The 21,621-nt window shown below is 43.2% G+C and overlaps 1 protein-coding gene across 1 annotated transcript in view; it reads left to right on the top strand.

Annotated features, from left to right (window-relative positions):
* SNX30 (sorting nexin family member 30) overlaps positions 1 to 21,621 on the top strand; it is a 55,194-nt gene that overhangs the window by 9,746 nt on the left and 23,827 nt on the right. The window contains exons 2-3 of the mRNA XM_059492930.1: positions 13,601 to 13,789; positions 19,953 to 20,063. Coding sequence (XP_059348913.1) covers positions 13,601 to 13,789; positions 19,953 to 20,063 — 300 coding nt within the window. The remainder of the gene's footprint in view (positions 1 to 13,600; positions 13,790 to 19,952; positions 20,064 to 21,621) is intronic.

Genomic DNA, 21,621 nt, shown 5'->3' with positions numbered 1-21,621 from the left:
GGATAGACCAGGCCCCTTCCACTGGTGCCAAGCCATGTGACGAAGACCAGTGAAGCAGACACATGCACGAGAAGTTCCAGCTGAATATGAGGAAGAGCTTTACTGCGTAAGAGGTGGAACATTGAACAGGCTGCTCATGTAGATGTATTCTCACTAGAGATATCCAAGAACTGTCGGGGTGCAATAATGTGCAACATGCTCTGGGTTAATGCTGCTTGAGCAGGGAGGCTGGGCCAGATGACCCAATGTGATTCCTTCCAACCTTACCTATTCTGTGATTCTGTGTTTTGACAGGTGAATTTATGGGACAAATTCTACTTTATAAATTGGGTAGGTCAAGGGATGGAAAGAGATGTCATCTTCATCTAGAGGTGATGTTACAATACCAAAACTGTTGATTCTCCACCAGATTTTCACTTAAATCAAGAGGTATTTATTAGAGTAAGCACTTAAGTGATGCTGGTTAGTGGAACTAGGTGAAATGGTTCTGAAAATTGAGACAATAATCCAAAGTTCATACAACAGGCAAGGAAAGAGTTTAGCCAAGAGCTGTGATCGGTGTGGTCCAGAAAGCATAAATCCTGTTAGAGAGCATTATTGTCTTAGAGCCACATTCAGAGCTTCTACACTGTGACTTCTGTGAATCGATACACAACAGGTGGCATGGTACTTTGGAAGTGAAAGTGGTGGTGTCTATAACCCATAAAGATGAGTTTCTCCTTTGTTGTCTTAGGTATCTTGGTTGAGGACAAGCATTGCACAAACGTATGGGAGCAAAGACATGGGAAAAATGTGTAGTACTCTAGTTTGCAGGAAAATGTAGACAGTGTAAAATGTAAACTTGCTTTTAGATCATGCCTCAAATTACAGAGACCTGTGAGAATGACAACCTCACTTCCTGTCCCGGAGTGGTCAATAGTATTACTAGTGCAGTGATCTGTAGTATTATTAGTAATGGGAGGCTTACAGCACTGAAGGACATGCTTTTGTCATGATTATCAATCTGTGCTTTGACTTCATGCTGAGTTTAAGTCTGAAAAAGCTCCCCTACCTTAAAGTTTCTCTTTTCTCACTTTTCCAGTAAGCTTGAATGACTCTGTGTGTTCCTTGAAAAGGGATCCTTTGCCGACAGGTGTTGCTCAGGGGCTGGGAAGCCTCCTCCCCATCGCTGGTGCAGATGGTGTTAGCAGCAGGCGCTTTGAGCTAACTGTGGTGAAAGCAGCGGCATCTGGTAATGATAGACTACCCAGACGATAGAAGCTCATGATTTTCTGGGTGGAACCTTTGCTTTAGCTTTTTAGATGCCAGAATAACACAAATTGAGTGAAATTTTTGAATTGACAAGATGAAATTGTGGGTTTTGGATTGTTGCCCAGAAAATCTGTGGACATCTTTAATCAATGCCCTTTATTATTGCAAGTGATCATCCTGACCTCTTCACAATTTGTATGATGACTCCCAGTGTGCTGACTAGCCTGCTTCTGGAGCAGTAGACTTCACTTGAAGCCATGTGTGCCTCTTATGTGCCTTTGTGGCTGTGATAAGCCTAGACTATTAACTAAAAGGTGTTTTTCTAGATGGATTAGTCTGTAGATCTCAAGTTATCGTGGTTTGAGCTGGCTCAATGCCAGGCACCCACAAAAGCTGTTCGCTCACCATCTCCTGCCGTAGCTGGGCTGTGGAGAGAAAGAAAATTAATGAAGGGTTCATGAATTGAGATAAGGACCGGGAGAAAACACTTCAAGGGAAAACCAGGCTCAACTTAAGTTACAAAGTGAATTTATGACTATAACAGAATGAGAGGAGGATAATCAGAAGTAAAATAAGCCCATAAACACCTTTTTCCCCCTAGCCCCTCCCTCTTCCCCACCGACAGCACAGGGAGACAGGGCATAGGGGTTTTGGTCAGTTCATCACCGAGATTTTCTTCAACTTCTCTGGGAGAGGAGTCCTTCCCCTGTCAGCCGTGGGGTCCCTCCTATGGGGGACAGTTCTCCATGAACTTCTCCAGCATGGGTCCGCTCTCACAGACAGCAGCTACACTGCGCCTGCTGCAGCATGAACTCCCCCCTTGGGCAGACGTCGTCCCAAAACTGCTGCAGCACGGGTCACTTTCCATGGGGTGAAGTCTTCCAAGGACAGGCTGCTCCAGCCCGGAGCAAGGGCCCTCTCCACCAATTCTCCTGCTGGATCACAGCCTCTCCAGACATCCACCTGCTCTGGCATGGGCACCTCCCTCATGGGCTGTGGGTGGATCTCTGCATCTCCTGTGGATCCCCATGGGCTGTGGGTGGATCTCTGCATCCCCTGTGGATCCCCATGGCTGTGGGTGGATCTCTGCATCTCCTGTGGATCCCCATGGCTGTGGGTGGATCTCTGCCTCCCCCATGGATCCCCATGGCTGTGGGTAGATCTCTGCATCCCCCGTGGATCCCCATGGGCTGTGGGTGGATCTCTGCCTCCCCCATGGTTCCCACGGGCTGTGGGTGGATCTCTGCATCCCCCATGGATCGCCACGGGCTGTGGGATGGATCTCTGCATCCCCCATGGATCCCCATGGGCTGCAGGTGGATCTCTGCATCCCCTGTGAATCCCCACAGGCTGCAGGTGGATCTCTGCATCCCCTGTGGATCCCCAAAGGCTGCAGGTGGATCTCTGCATCCCCTGTGGATCCCCATGGCTGTGGGTGGATCTCTGCATCCCCCGTGGATCCCCATGGGCTGTGGGTGGATCTCTGCATCCCCCATGGATCCCCACGGGCTGTGGGTGGATCTCTGCATCTCCTGTGGATCCCCACGGGCTGTGGGTGGATCTCTGCATCTCCTGTGGATCCCCACGGGCTGTGGGTGGATCTCTGCATCCCCTGTGGATCCCCATGGGCTGTGGGTGGATCTCTGCATCCCCTGTGGATCCCCATGGCTGTGGGTGGATCTCTGCATCTCCTGTGGATCCCCACGGGCTGTGGGTGGATCTCTGCATCCCCCGTGGATCCCCATGGGCTGTGGGTGGATCTCTGCATCCCCCATGGATCCCCACGGGCTGTGGGTGGATCTCTGCATCTCCTGTGGATCCCCACGGGCTGTGGGTGGATCTCTGCCTCCCCCATGGATCCCCATGGCTGTGGGTAGATCTCTGCATCCCCCGTGGATCCCCATGGCTGTGGGTGGATCTCTGCCTCCCCCATGGATCGCCACGGGCTGTGGGAGGGATCTCTGCATCCCCCATGGATCCCCACGGGCTGTGGGTGGATCTCTGCATCTCCTGTGGATCCCCACGGGCTGTGGGTGGATCTCTGCCTCCCCCATGGATCGCCACGGGCTGTGGGTGGATCTCTGCCTCCCCCATGGATCCCCACGGGCTGTGGGTGGATCTCTGCATCCCCCGTGGATCCCCATGGGCTGTGGGTGGATCTCTGCATCCCCTGTGGATCCCCATGGGCTGTGGGTGGATCTCTGCATCCCCTGTGGATCCCCATGGCTGTGGGTGGATCTCTGCATCCCCCATGGATCCCCACGGGCTGTGGGTGGATCTCTGCATCTCCTGTGGATCCCCATGGGCTGTGGGTGGATCTCTGCATCCCCCATGGATCCCCACGGGCTGTGGGTGGATCTCTGCGTCTCCTGTGGATCCCCATGGGCTGCAGGTGGATCTCTGTATCCCCCATGGATCCCCACGGGCTGTGGGTGGATCTCTGCATCCCCCGTGGATCCCCATGGGCTGTGGGTGGATCTCTGCATCCCCCATGGATCCCCACGGGCTGTGGGTGGATCTCTGCATCTCCTGTGGATCCCCATGGGCTGCAGGTGGATCTCTGTATCCCCCGTGGATCCCCATGGGCTGCAGGTGGATCTCTGTATCCCCCGTGGATCCCCATGGGCTGTGGGTGGATCTCTGCATCCCCCATGGATCCCCACGGGCTGCAGGGGCACAACTGTTTCACCATGGTCTCACCACAGCCTGCAAGAGGAATCTTGGCACCTCCTCCCCCTCCTTCTGACCTTGGTGTATCCATGTTGTTTCCTTCACGTGTTCTCACCTCCTTCTCTTCTCTGACTAGAAGCAAAAACCTGTGATTTTGTTTTGGTTTTCTTCTTAAATATGTTGTCAGAGAGGTGTTACCAACTTCTCTGGTTTTGGCCAGGGGCATGTCCATCTTCAGAGCCATCAGGGTTCGGCTGTGCCGGACACTGCGGAAGCTTCCAGCAACTTCTCACAGAAACCACCTCTGTGGCTCCCTGGCTACCAGAAACCAGGTTGTGCAAAACCAATACAAAAGTCTATCAGTCTCTATAGATACTGATTTTCTTATTGTGAGGAAATATTTTGTGATTGCTTTTCCTCAGTTTTTCTCCTCAAAGGAGCAACTAAAGTGGTCATGCTGTGTGGATTTTGGTTAGGGTTTGTTTGGTTTGGTTAGGTTAGGGTTGTTTGGTTAGGTTGTTTGGTTAAGTTGCTGTGTTTGTTTGGTTTGGTTAGGGTTGTGGGTTTTTTTTTCCTTTCAACAGATAAGCACTTTGTTTATTTTATCCCTTTGAGAACAAATGCCTTTCTACTGGAAAATGTCTTGTATATCAGCAAATGTGATAGAGGGATATTGCTTAAATTGCACCTGCATAAACTAACTCTGAGAGCTTCTCCAAGAGTACACTCCTCCAGGTCTTCCACAGCATGAGATGTAAACATGAGTTCTCCCCTCTAAGTATCTTTGCCTCTGGCCTCTGTTACTTGCACAGTGATACCTTGTCAGTTTGACCTGCTCTCACAAAATGTTCACTGGTCTGTGTCAGGAAAACTATTGCAAGTCATCTGAAACAGAGAGCATGAGGGAACCCCTATTGTAGTGTATGCATATTCTTTCTTGTTTAAATGAAGTAATCACCAGCATACTACAGTGCTTTCCAGCCCTCTTATCTCTTTCTCTCCTGTTTCTTCTCTGTTTCTCCTCAGTCCTTTGCATCTGTTCACAATGAAAAATCCCAGCATATTACTGTTTGCTCTCAAAAGCCAAATGAACAGTTTGGTGACACTGAGTAGCTAGATAACAGATGTAACTAAACCTGCTTCTAGAGAGTGGAGGGAAAACCTCAACTTCTGCATGATATGTCTGCAGAGCTTTAACACAAAACTGTATATCTCTAGGAGAAGGCAGTTTAGTTTGGACAAGCTTAATAAACTGTTCCATCTGTAATCAGATATAAATCTAGTTTCTTGGACTGGGAATGATTCCTAATCATATGCAGGATTCAAGTTTTCCAGCTCATGGTCTGAAATCCTGGCTGCTGCTTTGCTATTTAGAAGGTCAGCGCTCAGCTTCTGAAAATTAAGCTTCAAACCTAGCACAGGGTTCCTTACCCTTGTTTGTTGACAAGGTGCTCTTTAACATGTTGAAATGGTTTGTGGTGTTTTTGTGCACACAACTGCAGAATCCCACGTAACAAATAATATTACTGGAACAAAAGCTTTCCTACAGACATGGAGCTTAACAGAGCTAGAGGTCATAAATTCCATTATTTTCTGAATGTTTCTAAGGACGTGTAGCTTCTCCCATTTGTGGAGGCCTTTGAGCTCTGAAGATAGACTTGAATTGGTGCCTGTTGCCTACTACTGAAAACGATAGAAGGACAGAAAAAAAACCTCTAGCTCTTTTAAAGGAGCATCCAAGTTCTGCCCAAATCTTAAACTCTCTTGCTTTCCATCAGGTCATAAGCACTTTTATACTACTTTCTGCAGCTTAAACACAACTGAACTAATCATGCTGCACAGTTGCCAGCCTGGCAGTTTGCTTAGGAAGACAGATTCAGCCTTCTGCAAGGACTCAGGTGCTCTAAAAAAACAGATGTAAAAGTTAGCCTTGTATCTGAAACTTCTTATTTTCAGCTCTTGTGGATGAGCTACCTCTTGATATTTACCACTGTAAGGAAGCTATGGTAATCCTGCAGTTATTCCTTGCACTTTATTTCCTGTCCAAAGGATTTTGGGAGTGTGCATGTCAGCTTCATGGCAGTTAGTAAGTTCAAAACGTGTATTATACCTTTACATTTTGCCTTATTAATGTCTGCTGCAAATAATAACCCATTTCATCTTCCAGATGCCTGTCCTCCAAAGGCATTTGGCCTTTCATGCACAAAGCAGCACAGTAACATGGCTTATTACTAGTATTGAAAGTCTTGTCTTAACTGTTGTAAACTGTTGTAAAACATCTATGAGATTCCACTCACATTCCAGATTTTTAGAGTCTAACCTGAACCATATTTAGGTTTAAATGGTATTTGCACAGTCCCCTTCTGGACTACAGAAAGCAACCTGCTTTTTACGGACTGTGAGAAGACAGATTTATAGCCAGACTGACTGTATGAGCAGATAGTCTGATGTGGTACTTGACACTTTCTTCTGACACTTTGTTTTGCCCTGGTGCACAGGAATGCTGAAACTAAGCTGTATTATAGCTGTGTCCCTAAAGACTTTAGCAACAGAGGTAGGAGATAGCTTATCACTGTTCCTGCAAATGCTGTTTGCCAGAATGTTTCTGTGCCCACATTCTTGTTCTGTTTAGCTTAACTGGGATGACTTATTAGAAAACAAACTACAAAGTAAAATAATCCATCCTATGAAATTTGGCTGTTAACCTCAGAAACAAGGTGTGAATCCCATGACCTACATGAGAAGGCTTGGAAAATGCTTGTGTCAACCATGTGGTGCCTCTGTGAAGCTTGTTTCAGTGTTTCCCTGTCCAGCTGAAATGGAAAGAAGCACTATTCCAAGTATGATACCTGTATAAGCAAGAATGATCCCAGGCCTTAAGCGGTGCCAAACTGCAGGCCATCATGATTAGCTGTTGCATCTTAAATTCCTTTTTTTTCCAGGGATGCTGAGGAGTGTGTCTCTAGCCAAATCTGACCTACAGAGCAGAAATAGTAGTTCAAATGATGAACACCAGAGCAAAGTCACCAGACTCATGGCTTGGCAGCATGTTGCACTTGGACACTTGTTTAAAATATTCTGAGAGCAAATTGGTCTAGCCTTTATCTAGTGGATTTCTGGCTAGATGAGCAAAACACCAGTTGTATTGCTGAAACTTTAGAGATGAAGCGTGGCCCTGTTAAATTGGGTATTTTCTACCTGACCCTGCAGAGCCCACAGACTCGGTTCATAATACCCTTCACAGCTAAGAAGTTTAAATTTCGCTTGGGTCCTCAGCAACCTATCATTGTTCCTCCTCTACTGACACATTTTAAGAGCAAGAGGGATTCCTTTTGATTTGTTCTTACTCTCTGTTCCTCTTAAAATGGCCTCAACCTTACAGTCTGATTTTAGATGATTATTATAATGGAAAACACTGACCTCTTTGGAAAGTATCATCTTGTTCCTTGTGAGTACATCCACATAAACTGTACCATCCCTTCCAGTACTGGAGAAGGATATCAGGAGCTGGCACATGTGACAATTTACCCTTTTCCAGGATGGTAGGTGTAGAGTAGAAATTTATTATCACAGTTCTTCAGTTTTTGTCAAACAACTTAGCACTGTCTTATTTGTGGATCAGTGTAGGAACATGGTTCTTCTTCTTGAAAATGAACAGGGTTTTTGGCATTTAACTGTGGGGATTTTTTTTTTTAACCCAGTTGAGTATGACTGCCTTGTTCTTTCCATCCCTTCTGTGTCCACAGCATTCTCTCTTCTCTGCACTCTGTGTGCCCACTTTGGTGCCGTAAATTACTGTTCAAAAGCAAGTGCAAGAGGCTGGGACATGTACTGCCTCAGACATGTGAAGAAACAGAAGTGACTTCTAAAAAACAAAATCTGATCTTCCTGCCTGATAGAGAAGGAAATTGAACATATGTAAAGGGGAAGTAAATGCATTTTCTTCTGTTGTTCTGTATCTAGCTGGTATTGAATAATAGTATTGTGTAGACTGAAATTTCACTAAACAGGTGGGTCTTCTGATAGAATACTGTACATGGATGAGCTAATCTAGGTGTACTGGAAGATGCAGAAGTGCTTTTTCTTTCTATATGGAGTTGACATATACAAAAAATACCTGCATTCAAAACTTGCTGGGATAAGACAAGGAGTGTTACGAATAGATGTGTGAAAGCCAAGTTCATGTAAGCTTTTATAGTGCCCTCAGGAATGTTTGTGTCTAAACCAGTGACTGGTTTTCCAGTCACTGGCTGCCATTTCCCTATGACTTACTGTCATGTACTGAAGTTATGGAGATAAGAGTGTTCCAAAACCCAGCTATAATTGTGTGGAATTGTTGTCTGCTTAACATGGCTCTGTCATTGTGTCTCTGTGAAATGAATGGCAAAAAGCAATGGAATACCTTGAAACAGAAGGAGAAAGTCTGCAGCACTCTGAATTTTGGAAGCAAAACAATGGGGTTCTAGGAGCAGTATATGCCTGGCTCTCAGGTCTCTAAGTTATGCAGGGGAATTTAGGGTTAAGTGCACCTCTAAACAGCAACATTTCTAAATGTCTCTTAGTGTCACACAATACTTGTTAAATGGGAGCAGTGTGCCCACAGCATCACATGGGTTCAGGGTAACTCTTTGCAGAGGTGAGTTTATTCGTGCTTGGAAGACCTGGCTTAGCCACATCTTCTGCTTCTTCATGGACTGCTGCTTTGACAGCAAAGCTGTCTGGTTAAGCTGTACACTTGCTCAGGCAGGATAGGTGAAAACTAGCATTCAGTTTCTGGAAACTGTAGTATTAACTGTACAACTGTAGTTGCTTGTAACTCAGCAGAAGACTCCACGGTCTTCACAATAAAACAATACCTATGGAAATTTAGGCCCTTAAGGTTGAATTCTGGATGTTTTCTCTGGCAGACTACTCCCTGGGGGGAGGCTGCCATCCAGAAGACTGAATACCAAGCTCCTGAAGTTTCTGCTTCGTGTGGATCCAAACTGCTCTGTAAATGGAGTTGTGGAAAATCTCCTGGGAGAAGATGTCAACAGTTGGAAACTTCCCAACTAATTTTGAATCTCACATACAGACTTCTAGTATAGAAAATTCAGTTGAATTTTATGTTTGGAAGAAGTGAACTTCTTGATAGATTTAATATCTGTTTCTGGGCTGGCTGACTAGTCAAGGAGAGCATGATTTAGCAGAGTAATGTGAAGCAGCTTTACCAGATGGCAGCCTGCATAGTTGCCAGGTTGCATTTCCAGCACAGGCAGTTCAGGCCTACTTGCCTGGTACTGTAGGATACCAAACATGCTGCTAAAATCACCTGACTTCTGTACCCATAAATTCAAGTGTCTTAAGGAATTCTGGGAACTTCCTAGGAATGCGTGAAAAGCCTGCTCTTGTGGTTGTTTCACAGCTGTATGCAAGAACCAGTAGCTCATGAACCTGAAAGTCTGAATATCATACTGTATCTACTATAGGTTGTGATCCAGGCCTTGCTACACCTTGACCTGACCTACTTCAACAGATGACAAAGCTGTTTAGACTGTCCTGAGGAAGTGGGGAACAGAGACTAAGGATCTTTACTCTTTACTTTGAAAAAAACTTTGAAACTTCAGAAAAATCTTTGTGGATGCTCACTAAGAAGTGAAGAATGTCTTGGCAAAACATGTTCTCCAAGCCACCTTGCCTGGCTAACCAGGAGCAGCCTCCCCTCCTCTCTGCTGTGGGACTGCTCAGCTTTATGGCAGACTGAGTACTGTGAGTAACAGGTACTTTGACAAAAGGCTTTGAAAGCAGTAGGTGCCTGCTGTGACCTGGACTGTGCTGGTCTCTTACAATACTACCTCAGAGAGTTACTTAAAACATGGATGGGCAGCTACTTGGTGCCCTAAAGGTGAAGCTGATGCATGAGCCACTGGCACTGAAGTCAGACACAGCTTGCTAGCTTGTTTATATAAAATGGATAATACTAGCTAGTATTTCAGATGCTTGTGGGTATGATAGTTCTACCAACAGGTAGAAACACAGGTGGCTGCATATCTCCTTTCCTACTTGGCTCTGCAGGACATACTCCTCTTCCTGTGGTAAAAGCAGACTAACGCAAATGCTGCAGTCTTGTTTCCTGAATACCAAAAAAAGAAAAAAATTAAATCACCCAAGTCTCATGGAAGAAAGGCTGGGAAATTAACATGACATGGAGATGCTCTAATGGTGGGATTGCAGCCTGAGGTATCTTGCTGTCATACTTCAAAGCCTGTATCTTTCTAGCAATAGCATAAGACTTCAGCAAAACTGATCCTGCGTACTGTTAAATGAGGATTCAGCAGCTGTTTGTGTTGTTTCTAGTGCACTTATCTAGGAGGTTGCACCCTTTCAGGAGGAGAAATAGTTAGCTTCTAACTTGGCTTTCATCTACTGAAAAGTAGCCAAGTAGCAGGGTATGATGCCAGCTGTCTTTTCCAGGGGAGGATCCTGCAGATGAGGCAGTACAGCACAGTAACACATCATCTCTCCTTTCCCCGCCACCACAGCTAGCAGCTCTCCTGATTTGAGCCACTGCTGGTACAGAAGCTTTGCTTGTAGGTCTGGAGTGTTTTCATCCAATATAGAGCTATCACAGCCTTTAACACCCCAGACATTCCATAGGACCCATGACTGCATGAATACACTCAAGTGAAATGAAGTGAATTCAAACCTTCACAGACTTCTGTGCTGCTGAAAATGTGCAAGACATACTCGTATGTTATTGTAACTTCCCAAGAGAATTAGTGAGGAAAGTGCTATCTTCATACTAACTGGCTAGCAGCTAACTGACTGCAAGCTCCATCTTTGGTTCTTTTTCTAGATTCTCATATTTTAAGCAGATTCCATCACATGCTTTAAGCTCTCTTTTGGAAAAGTTTTGGAAAAAAACTTTGGAAAAGTTTTATTACAAGCTTTTGAGATCTCCTGTGGAATCAGGCTTAAGCTGTTTTTGCAAGTTAATTGTCCTATTGAAAGCTTAGAATATGACTGGCTGTAGTTCTGGTGCAAGTTGTACGTTAATGCTCAATGCACATGGGCAATGGTGAGCTGTCTTTTGCTTTGGAAACAGAAACAAATTTGTCTTCTTGTGGTATGAAGGTATGAAGCTACTGTGGTATCCTGAGGTTTGCTTTGCTTTTTACTCTGCTCAGCCAAATTCTCTTGTCTAGATGAACTGCAGATTTTCTGAATCCATCTCCTGTTGTTAACCTTATCCTGTCTACAGCTTAATTCTGTTTGTGTAATTTCAACAGAACTTCTTATCTACTGAGTTACTGTGCCATTGCTTCCTCCTGTTGTACATGTTCCTCCTATGCTGAATCTGAGCAAGGTGCTTGTGTAGTTTGAAGTGTCTACCTCATGTCTGAGCTGGCAAGCTGTGCCTTGCTCCTCCTGCTCTTTTGCCCTCCTGAGAGCATTTGAGTGCCTGACTTCCTGTCTTGCTCACCTGCCAGTTAAATGTGAAACCATCTATTTGTTGGCAGCTGCTTCTGTACATTAGCTGAGGGAACATATCTAACCTCAGTTAGTACACAATAGTTTAGATTACCCCTTTCCCAAAATGTCTAGGCTAAACAATTATTTTCTCTACTTCATAAGGCAGCCCTCAAGGTGAAGAGCAATGCTGCCACAGTTCTGCAGTACTGCAACATGGCTCTTCATGAAATCCCAGTACACCCATGATGATGGACAATGACTGGTAGAAATTTAGCTGTGATTTTAGCCATTATCAAAAGCTGACCTTTTTAAGTAACTTTATCTCAAAGCTCTTGCCTGTGATTCTGTACCTTTGGCTAAAGGAGCATTGATGAACAGAAGGGGTCTCATTGACATGTGATTGCTTTGCTAAGATGTTATGTTTTGTCTGGCCACTTACAGTTGTGTGAAGTTGGGTCTTGGAAGTAATTGTGTAACTAAAACACTTCTAGTTAATGTGGTGCTTAGCTGTAGTGATGTTTCTCTGTTTAGCAAGAAGGGAAATCACTCTGTGGATAAATCTATTCCTGTGCTACTATTAAAAAGATGCAAACAAAAAACCGTTCTGTCTTCTCTGAAAAGAAGAGGCATTGATCCTTAGGACTTTCTCTGTACAACTTGTCACACACTGACAGCTCCCTCTGCTATAAAACCAGAGCAAAAAACGTGTTAAGTTGCTGTGATATTTATGCAAGTGCAATGTGAAAAACGCCAACAATTTGTTTTTAAAATATGAAAAGTTTAATAGTAATAAAATGGTTATAAAAATAGTATACACTTAGAGTAATAATACAATTAGAGTAATAATAATTTGGACAATTTGAATTAGTACAATATGAGACAATAGAAACAAAGAGTTACGGACGTCTGGGTACCTTTCTCTGGGCAGCACGGGCCTGAAAAAAGACACCCATTAGGGTTAACAGAGGATTAACCCTTAAAAGCTTGCATATTCATACACTTCATACATGATGCATAAATTACATTCAAACAAAGGATTCTGTCTGGTCATCGTCAACTTCTTCCTCGGAATCCTAACAGCACCTTCAAGGTGGGAAGAAGTTTGTTTCTTCTGGTAAGAGGGCAATAAATTCTTTTTCTCTGAAAGATTTAGGTGTCTGGTGGCTGCTTTCTCACTGCAAGTCCTTTCTTTAAAAAAAGTATCCTACATAGCATAGTTTCTATTTTAACATTTTTTTATAACCTAAAACTATATTTTACACAGTACTTAAGAGAATTAATACAGCAATACTTTCTAACACAACACATATACTTTCTAACACCACAACATTACTTTCTAACACCACATATATAATATTCATTTTAATATTTGAGAAAAGCCAATCACAAAATACGCATTTTTCACATTCGATAACTGCTGTTATGGAGTAGTTGGTTTGTATTGAAGTGTGAGATTTGAAGGTGTGTGGATGTACCAAGCTGGCTAGAAAGTTGTTTTGCTGTATTTTTCTTCCTAAAATAGCAACTTGCTGGATCTTTTGGTCTCTCTCTTCTCTAGGTGCTGGATGACACTTAGGCTGGGGAGAATGGGAATGAGGGCCTCTGCAAGGAAAAAGTAGTGTTTTCATTTGCTTTAGGATTCCAAAAAGGAGGTGTGCCTAGACTCTTGTGCGGGAGAGTATGATCTGTGACTGTTGCGTGCTGCAGTGATGGCAGTTCAGACTCTGGCTGCTGTCAACCTGTGTGGAGGTTAATACACTGGATGGGAGGCCTCTGATGGAAGTTTTGCTCCTTCCTCCACATAGGAGTCTGCAGAGGCGAAAGCTAACTGCATTCCAGACAGCTGAACTGTTGCCATTTCGCCTGAAACCTGTCTTATAAGGTCTCTTGATTTGCCTAGCTGTTTTGTTTTCAGTCTAGGTTGGCTCAGTCTCACCAGGAAGTGTTGGTTCAGCAATGCTGTCCTTCCTTAGGAATTGAAAGCAGATTGTGCTGTACTTAGGGAAGGTATATTGGTAATGTGCTTTATCCTCAGCGTAATGCTTGAAGACTTTAGTATGTTGCCCAGGTGTCCTGGAAAAGGGTGGTCCTTGGAGATGCTGAAACAAACAACCCTTATAATGTATCAGAGAAGCTTGTCTATGGTGTCTTTGAAAATACTATGTTTTACCTTGAATCTGTTAAGCTTATTAAAAACTTCCTTTTTTTTTTTTTCTCACCAATACAGGATCTCAGCCTGCCCAATGGCACACCCGTGGACACTTCTAGCCCAGCCTCCTCCTCATCTCTCCTCAACAGACTGCAGTTGGATGATGACTTGGATGTGGAAACTAGAGACCTCTTTGTTACTGTTGATGATCCCAAAAAACACGTGTGCACAATGGAGACATACATTACATACAGGGTTACAACAAAGGTACAAAGCAATATTCTCTTTTCTAGTACTTCTTTCTTTGTGGAATAACTGGAGGTCATGCTGGATATTCACATCTTGCGCTGTTTTCCTATCTTAAGGACAAGAACTTAGTGTCTTTTAGTACCTTGTGAACGTGTTGAAGATGTGACTTTTCTTAGCAGAACTTACTTCAGTGTCTGAAATTGTGGAAAAAGCTTTTAACATGTCAACGTAGGTTTATTTTTTTTTTTGTCTCTGATTCCTAAATAGAACTGTTTGTAAACTTGCAAGGCCAGTTTCTTTCATTAACTTCACAGTTTGTTCATTTAAGTAATCTGACACTCACTTGGTTTGAGTTCCCTTAAGGTGAATGTGCCTTGCTACTCGTTCACTGTTAATCATCTTATTTTTTATGTCTATCCTTTTCTGAAATGCTTTAAGCTTGTTGCTGGAAGTGTTTTCTACATTTCGTCTGTTATCCACTAAAATCATAGTCTTGATCCTCAGCTGTAAACTAGCTGTCATGCAGTTGCTGGTTCAGATAGCTCTACAGCTGATTATAAAATGAAGTAGCCTGAAAATGCTGCTGCCAACCAAAAGTGGCTGGAGATTATTTCAGCACCTGTTGTAGTTCAGTCATGAATGTAATATATATATATTTATATGAAAAGTGATCTGAAAAGTCCACTACATTCATAGCTGAAATATTGATTCCTCTTAACTAACTCATTCTTATTATAATGAGCTCCTAGGTGATGTTGACATCTGCTTTGGGCACTTGTAGTTACCAAGGCAAAAGGTGTTCAGTAACATTACTGGTAATTTACTTGATATATTTGTCCAGAAAGATTAACATTCCTCCAGCCCACTTAGACGGCAGTATGTACTGGAGCAAATATTTTCTATGGAGATGAGGAACCTTTACAGGCCACAGATAATTTCTTTACAAATGCCCACTTCAAAGTTTCACTTTCAGACTGCACAGGAGAAAATGGAGTTTCTCTAAAATAGTAACTATCTCTTCTTGCACATTTAACACAGTTCTGTCATTCATTTTTACTCTTAACAGTCTTAATCTTGTAGGAAACATTGTATCTTTTTTTACTTGGAACAGTTTACCCTTCAACTATTACTTCATCAGAAGGAATAGGAACCACAAAAAAAAAAATGCATCTTTCCACAGAGAAATGGCTAAAATTGGCTAATGTTGTTTCTCTCTTAAATTGAGATTCAAATTCTGCCAATATAAAATATTTCTATATAGTGGCACCCTAATAATGTTCCTAGGCTTGGAAATCCTAATGTTCAAGGCTTCCTTTTCTTTTTAAAGCAGAACTCTGAAACATGGCCAAGGTCTTTACCATATTTAGATCAGAAGTATTACCAAACCATGTCTCTTTTCTTATTTAAAAAATAATTCTATAGTTCTGATTTTGATGTCTACCTGCCTGTCTATTAATACTTGTTTTATTTTGGGTCTCATTGTAGCACATGAATCTGCTATATCATACCATTGCAATGTAGTTATGAAACTGAGTAAGTTGTTGTTCTGAATCACCATGAAATCCTCATCTCTTTAGTTTTATTATTTGTGGAAACTTCTGGAGTGAGATGAGGAGCCTTCGCAACACCTCCCTTATAGCCTTGCAGGAAAGAAGTCTGAGGCCTCTCTGGTGACTCTGAATTAGGAGGCAGGGACTGCTGGGGTTTTTTTCTTCTCTACTGGAGAATGCTTCTGGAACCTCAAAGGTTTGGATAAACATAGGTCATAGAATGAGTTATTCTGAAGGCTGAAAAGCAGCATCAGCAGGGGAATTACTAATGCTGTAATGTGTGGTTGTGACAGGATACCACTGTAGGGAAAAGCGTAGACTGATCACAGTCTCATTTGTGTTGTGTGGGGTTGGTTTTTTTTTTTTCTCTCTTTGTTTTTACAGATCCTTCATTCTAATAGAAAAAAAAAAAGTCTTGCAGTATGCCCCGTGCTTTTCATCTTCTCATACCTTTGTCAGCAGGTGGTAGTGACTGAGGAAGGGTCAAAACATTTGCTTGCAAAGGAAGACTTAGCAGTTTACCTGATCCTGCTTGTGTACCTGTTTTCACAGCTCCCTAGTAAGAGCCAGGTAGCATTCCCTAGCCTGTCTTGTGGATGAACACATTTAAAGAATGTAATAGTAATCCTTCAGCTAACAAGAAAGCAATTCAGGACTGACTTCCTTGATTCTCTCATATCCTGTGTTCATCTTGCTAATGCAGTTACTAATGCAAGTTAGTAAGCAGTTTCCTTACACAGGGGGGCTAGTGAAACTGTAAAGGTAGGTAGAAGTTGTGGTGGAACTTAATGGGTCATGACTGTGATGATTGAAGTGTCTTTGTGTCCTTCAGATAGATGGAGGTGCATTTTAGGGAGACTTTACCAAATAGAGTCCTTTTCTAGGAAGAAAGGGGAAAGTAAAGCTTGACCATATGTTATGCAGTCATCTCTCCTGAGAAAACATAAATAAGTGTACTTGTAACTTCATTTTCATTGTACTTTCTAGGATGGCAAGGCCTTCTTCTGTGCCTTTTCCCATGGAGGTCTGAACAGCTGAGTGCCATTGCTCAGAGTCATGCAGTTGCTCTGCAGGCTTGAAGGGAGAGTCTTTGAAACCAATCAGTACTAGCCATTGGACCAAGTGGAGGTCTTGTTTTCACTTTCCTGTCCTTCTCATGCTTCCATTACATTACTTGGAACACATGAAACAGCTTTATTCCCTAGAGAGGAGCAGGTAAAAGCGATATGAAGTCTTTTTCAAATAGGCTAAACTGTTTGAGGCAAAAAGAAATACTGGAGTTCTAAGAACACCAGCCTGCTTCCCTTCCCCCTCTCTGTCATTCTCTTCTTTTCCTAGTTGAAGATTTTGCCTCAAGCTTAAATAGTGACATGGAGGGGAATCTGCAGTCAAGTCTGGTGAGTTAGAGAGTAGAACTAGGGTAAAAAATATCTTTGTATTGTCATCATAGGCTAGCTTCAGGTTTGGCTGTTAACTCCTTCCAAGGAAGACAAGAATCTTATGAAAGACCAAGACTTGGTGACTGCTTTAATACTGCCTCTAGTCAAAACTATTCCAGCAATTGAGGTAAAACTGTCTGTAACTGTCTGCTTTCCAGAAAGTAAAACTGAGCCCAGAGTGTTGCAGTGCTGACTTAGTGGAACTGTGCTGGAATTTTCAATAAGTTACTGGAAACATCTTGCCCATTATTTTTTGTGAGGTTGACATCTGCCGTGTAAGTTTCTCAGGTTCCTTTGGAAAAGACACATGTCCTTGCAAGATGAGATTTATGAATCTTGCTGAGAAAGCAGGAGGAATTTAACTGTGTTGAAAACATAGGTGCTTTACTTGTTGTCTGTTATGGAAATTTCCCTGCTCAACCATCCAGGATCCACTCTGGCAGTCACTCTTGCACCACCTGAGCTGGACCCAAGGCCTCTTCCCAGCTATGCCCCCTCACTCACACAGTCACACCAGGTTTCCATACCTAGGTTTCCCACAGCAGTCTCGAATGTCCCAGCCATTAAAATAACTTAATCACAGCACAATAACAAACAAACAGCTCGGGCTGGTGTCTCTGGGGAGGGACCCAGAACCAAGGAACCCCTGGGCTTTTATCCCCTCACCGAGCATGGGAAGGTGTGGGACCGCCGGCTGCTGCCGTGTCCCAGTGTCCGGTGCCCTGGCTGGGCCACAGGCCCCGGGCCCTTGTGTGCCCAGGATGGGCTCCTCAGGGCCTCTGTGCCTGGGCTGGCCCAGCCTGAGCTCAGCCTGCAGCTCCCACTGCAGCTGCACCCCGAGCTGCCTCAGGGAACATGTTCCTCAGTGCTGCTTCGACAGTGGCAGGACCCTCCTTCCTCTTTTGTGCAATCTGGAAGAAATAACTTGTGCTAAACTAATGAAGGGTTTGATCTGAGATCCAAATTCTTTCAGAATTAGCGATGTTTCTTTAAAACCTTGAAGGGCCTTTATGTTCTGCCCAAATAGTCTTTGAAAAGTTTATTTGCTGTCTAGATTTCATAACCTTTACAGTAAACACTGAAATGTGGCTGCTGTATTTTCATCTCAGTGGAAAAATGTGATATATAGAAAACTTTGCACTTCTGCTTGTGAAGTAAAGGCAACAAGAGCGGTTTGGTAGAGGTGAACTATAGCTAATGTATGATTTGTGTACTGGGACTTAACCCTGCTTTCCAACTCCTAGGCAGTCTTATATGGTTTTCCTTAACTGTTAGCAGAATAGTAGTTAATAAGCTTCTCAGTGCTAACAGATGGGGGACTTTACCTTCATTCTCCTGCTGCAGGATAAGACAGTGTAATGTGTAGCCATTCTGATTACTCTCATTCACTCACTGTGTGATCTCTTAAAATGCCATTGGGCAGTGACAGCCAGTTCACAGAAGGTCTGCCTTCTACTGAATTATTACTGCCTCATCACACCCTTTTTTCCCCCCCTTTCTTTTATTTATAGATGGCTTTATATTTAAAGCCATTTATATTTATTTATTTTTTATTTATTTTATTTATTATGGCTTTTATATTTAAAGCCATTCATTCTGTTACTCGAAACAAGGGAAAATTATTCAAATGAAGTCTCAGAAGTCACATTCATAGTGTGGCAGTCTTTGATGTTAAATAAGCTGGTGTTACTGTCAGAAGTGCATAGCTGAGTAAAGCACAGATCTGCAGTGGATACTGGGGTCTTGGTAGTCCCTCATCTAGAAACAAAACTGCTCCAGTTCATGAGGATTCTTTGTTAGTCCATGGACTAACCTCTATATTGCTTACTATGGCTAGCAGGTCAAAGAAGGGGGGAGCTGATCCTGATTTCTTTTTCTGTCTGTGCCTTCCTTTACTAGAAGCCAAACAATTTCATCGGTAATGACACATCAGCTTGCTGCTTACAGTATTGTAGACCTACTGTGCTGTTGATACTGTGTTAAGGCTCCTGAGTTCACCCTAGAAAGAGATTTCATATATAGAACTTATACAGGATCCCCAGTGGTGATTGGTAGGAGTAAAATGCAGCAATTGAAGAGTTAAAGTCATCCAGAGAGCAAGTGAAGAGGTGGATGGCATTTAAAGGCTGCTACTGGCTGGGATTAGCAAAGCAATCAGGTGCTGGAATGGATGCCAGCTCAAGGCTGGAGTTGCCTGTGTATTCCTCAGAGTGTGCTGGGTTTGATGCCTGGTTGCAGGCATGTAGTGTGCTGGCACTGCAGGCCGTGCATTGCTAGGTGGACATAATACTGCAAGTAACTGAAGTATAGCTGCCTGTGCTTCTCAGAGGGACATAACTACAAGGGCCACCTCCCTGCAATGCCAGGCTCTTCAGCAGACACTCCTAGTTGGTACATGGTTTCACGAGTGCTTTTAGGTAGTTGCAGTACATGCTGTGCAAGCAGCCCCATACAGCCAACCTTCCAGGTTATGGACTCTTCAAAGACTGGATAAAACACTTGCCAGCAGTTTATCTGCATACTTATTTTTTTCCCCTCAAACTTGTAGTGACCTTGCCCTAAAGAAGGAAAAATTTAAAAGTTTAATTTAATATACTAATATATCTAATTGGGTATACACATAAGCAGACTTGTTTCTTCATCTTGGAAGTCAACAAAAATGGTCCGTCAAACCTTGCGGTGGCTTATGTTCTCATCTTTTCACCTTGGAGTGTGATAAGCCCATCAGTCTTAGAATACAAGACGGTGGTGAAACACTTTTTCACCTGTGGATTGTGCATGTCATAGAATAAACAAATCAGTAAACACCTTTACTTTTAATTCTTGATGGTTAAAATAGTCTTGTCCTCACAATGAATATCTCATACAGTCTTTGCAATCTTGGAACTGCCAAGACAGTTATGTGGTGCACAGTGCTTCTGCTCTACAGACTTCTACCATGATGAGAGCAGAACAAGTGATGAACTTCAAATAGATCTTAATACATCAGCTCTAAGCACTCATTTTTCATATTGCTGCTTTTCCACTTCTTGGAAGACCAGAGGATCTTTCTCTCATGCTGGCTGCAAAATTTTGGGGATTAACACCCCCCTGCAAAGTTTGTCTGGCTTCACCCTTGCCAGACATGGCTGTACTGCATTTGCTGCTCAGCTCTGAAGTTGCTGCACACTATTTATATCTGTTCTTTTCCAGACCACGCGAGCAGAGTTTGATTTGCCAGAGTATTCTGTCCGTCGGCGGTACCAAGACTTCGACTGGTTGAGAAACAAGCTGGAAGAGTCTCAGCCAACACATCTTATTCCTGTAGGTAGTAAGCAAGAATCTGCTGTTAAGGACAGTTGTGCATCTGCACAAGGGTAATATTTGAATGCAATGTGTCTAGGTTTAAAAAACAGTACTTTATTCTCTTTAGCTTCCCATTCCTGACTAGTTAGGAAGCTTAGACTTTCCTTGAGTGGCGCACCTGAGAGGTAAGCTTTGTCAACCTCCTGCAGGGCAATACATATGCTGACTACAGTAGCTGTGACATAAATAGAATACATTTAATCTGTTTACTCAATTATTACATCTGTATTTCAAAGCATCTAGGAATTATGAAAAGCCACAGGTACTTCAGGTTCTAGTCTCAGTTTTCAAGATGGCCTTTTGAGCTGGTTTTGCAGAGTAATTTAAAACTGCTTGTGCTAACACTTAATAGCACTGACATGTAATAGCACTGACTTGGAAGTCTCTGCCTCTGGTTTGGTAGCTATTGCATGCCTTCAGTAGGCAGAAGTTTGCCTAATAAGATTAGCTAAACTACTGCACCCATTGTTGCTGAAACTGGTGATCTGACCACCTTATTTGATGTGAGGAGGTTAGTCCTACCTTATATGTAGCTATAGGAAACCTGTGAGATCACTGCCTTCAGTCCTTTTGAACAAAGACATTTTAAAAGCCCCATAGGAATTGAATTGGCAGGAAATAGCAACACTACTAGCATACTTTAGTTTGCCTGGGGTGGGTGATGGGGTGGAAGTTTCTCTGCCCTCCCTCCCTCAGCAAGGAGTAGGCTGTGTGAGAAGTATTGTTAGGTTGCTCTATGTTGAGCGCTGTTTAAGTCCTTAATTATGCTAGGACTTGCCTCAAGTGGAATAATAGCTGAGTGTTTCAGAGATAAGAAGTACTTCACAAAATCATGTGACACCACTAACTGCCAGCAAATACGTTTAGTGAACAGTAGTGAAAAGAAAGACAGTGAGCTTGAGAGCAGAAGGTGGAGGCATGTGTAATGTGTTACGTGCCCATACGGTTTTCTCACGTCCCATTCTCTGAACAGCTGGAACAATCACAATTCAGCTTCTGCTTCTTGGGTACACTAACAGGCAGCCAGTTATGCCTGAAGCCTGCAAGGCTGTAAATAATAGTCGAGTAGCAGAAGGTGAGTCATAGCTGGGGAATCAAGCTGCTTTGCTCCTACCAGGAATTTGTTGCAGACAGAACAGCAAATTTTGCATGAGTAGCTGTAATACTGGACGTGGAACTGGCTGTAGAACAAGCCAGTATCTTAGGTGCATTTCTTCTAGAAATTCTGGAGGTAAAAGGATGTGCTGTTAATAAGGGAGATAAAGGATTTTGTCTGTTTATGCACAACTTAGCAATTACAGAATTCCCTAATAATCTCCTTCATGCAGGGTATGGTAGGGAGGCTGCTGAATGCTTTATGCATTGTCTAGAAATAGATGAGGTATAGAAGCTAAAGGCGGTTTCAGATGCACTGGCTCAAGAGTTTTCTGAAAAGATGTTTCAAGGCAATCTAAGACTATCTGTATTTGTAATTATAGATACTGGAATCCCTGAAAGCCTTCTGTTTTAACAAATT

The sequence above is a fragment of the Ammospiza nelsoni genome, chromosome Z, assembly GCF_027579445.1.
Source record: "Ammospiza nelsoni isolate bAmmNel1 chromosome Z, bAmmNel1.pri, whole genome shotgun sequence".
NCBI classification, from domain to species: Eukaryota; Metazoa; Chordata; class Aves; order Passeriformes; family Passerellidae; genus Ammospiza; species Ammospiza nelsoni.
This window is presented reverse-complemented; position numbering and strand designations above follow the sequence as displayed.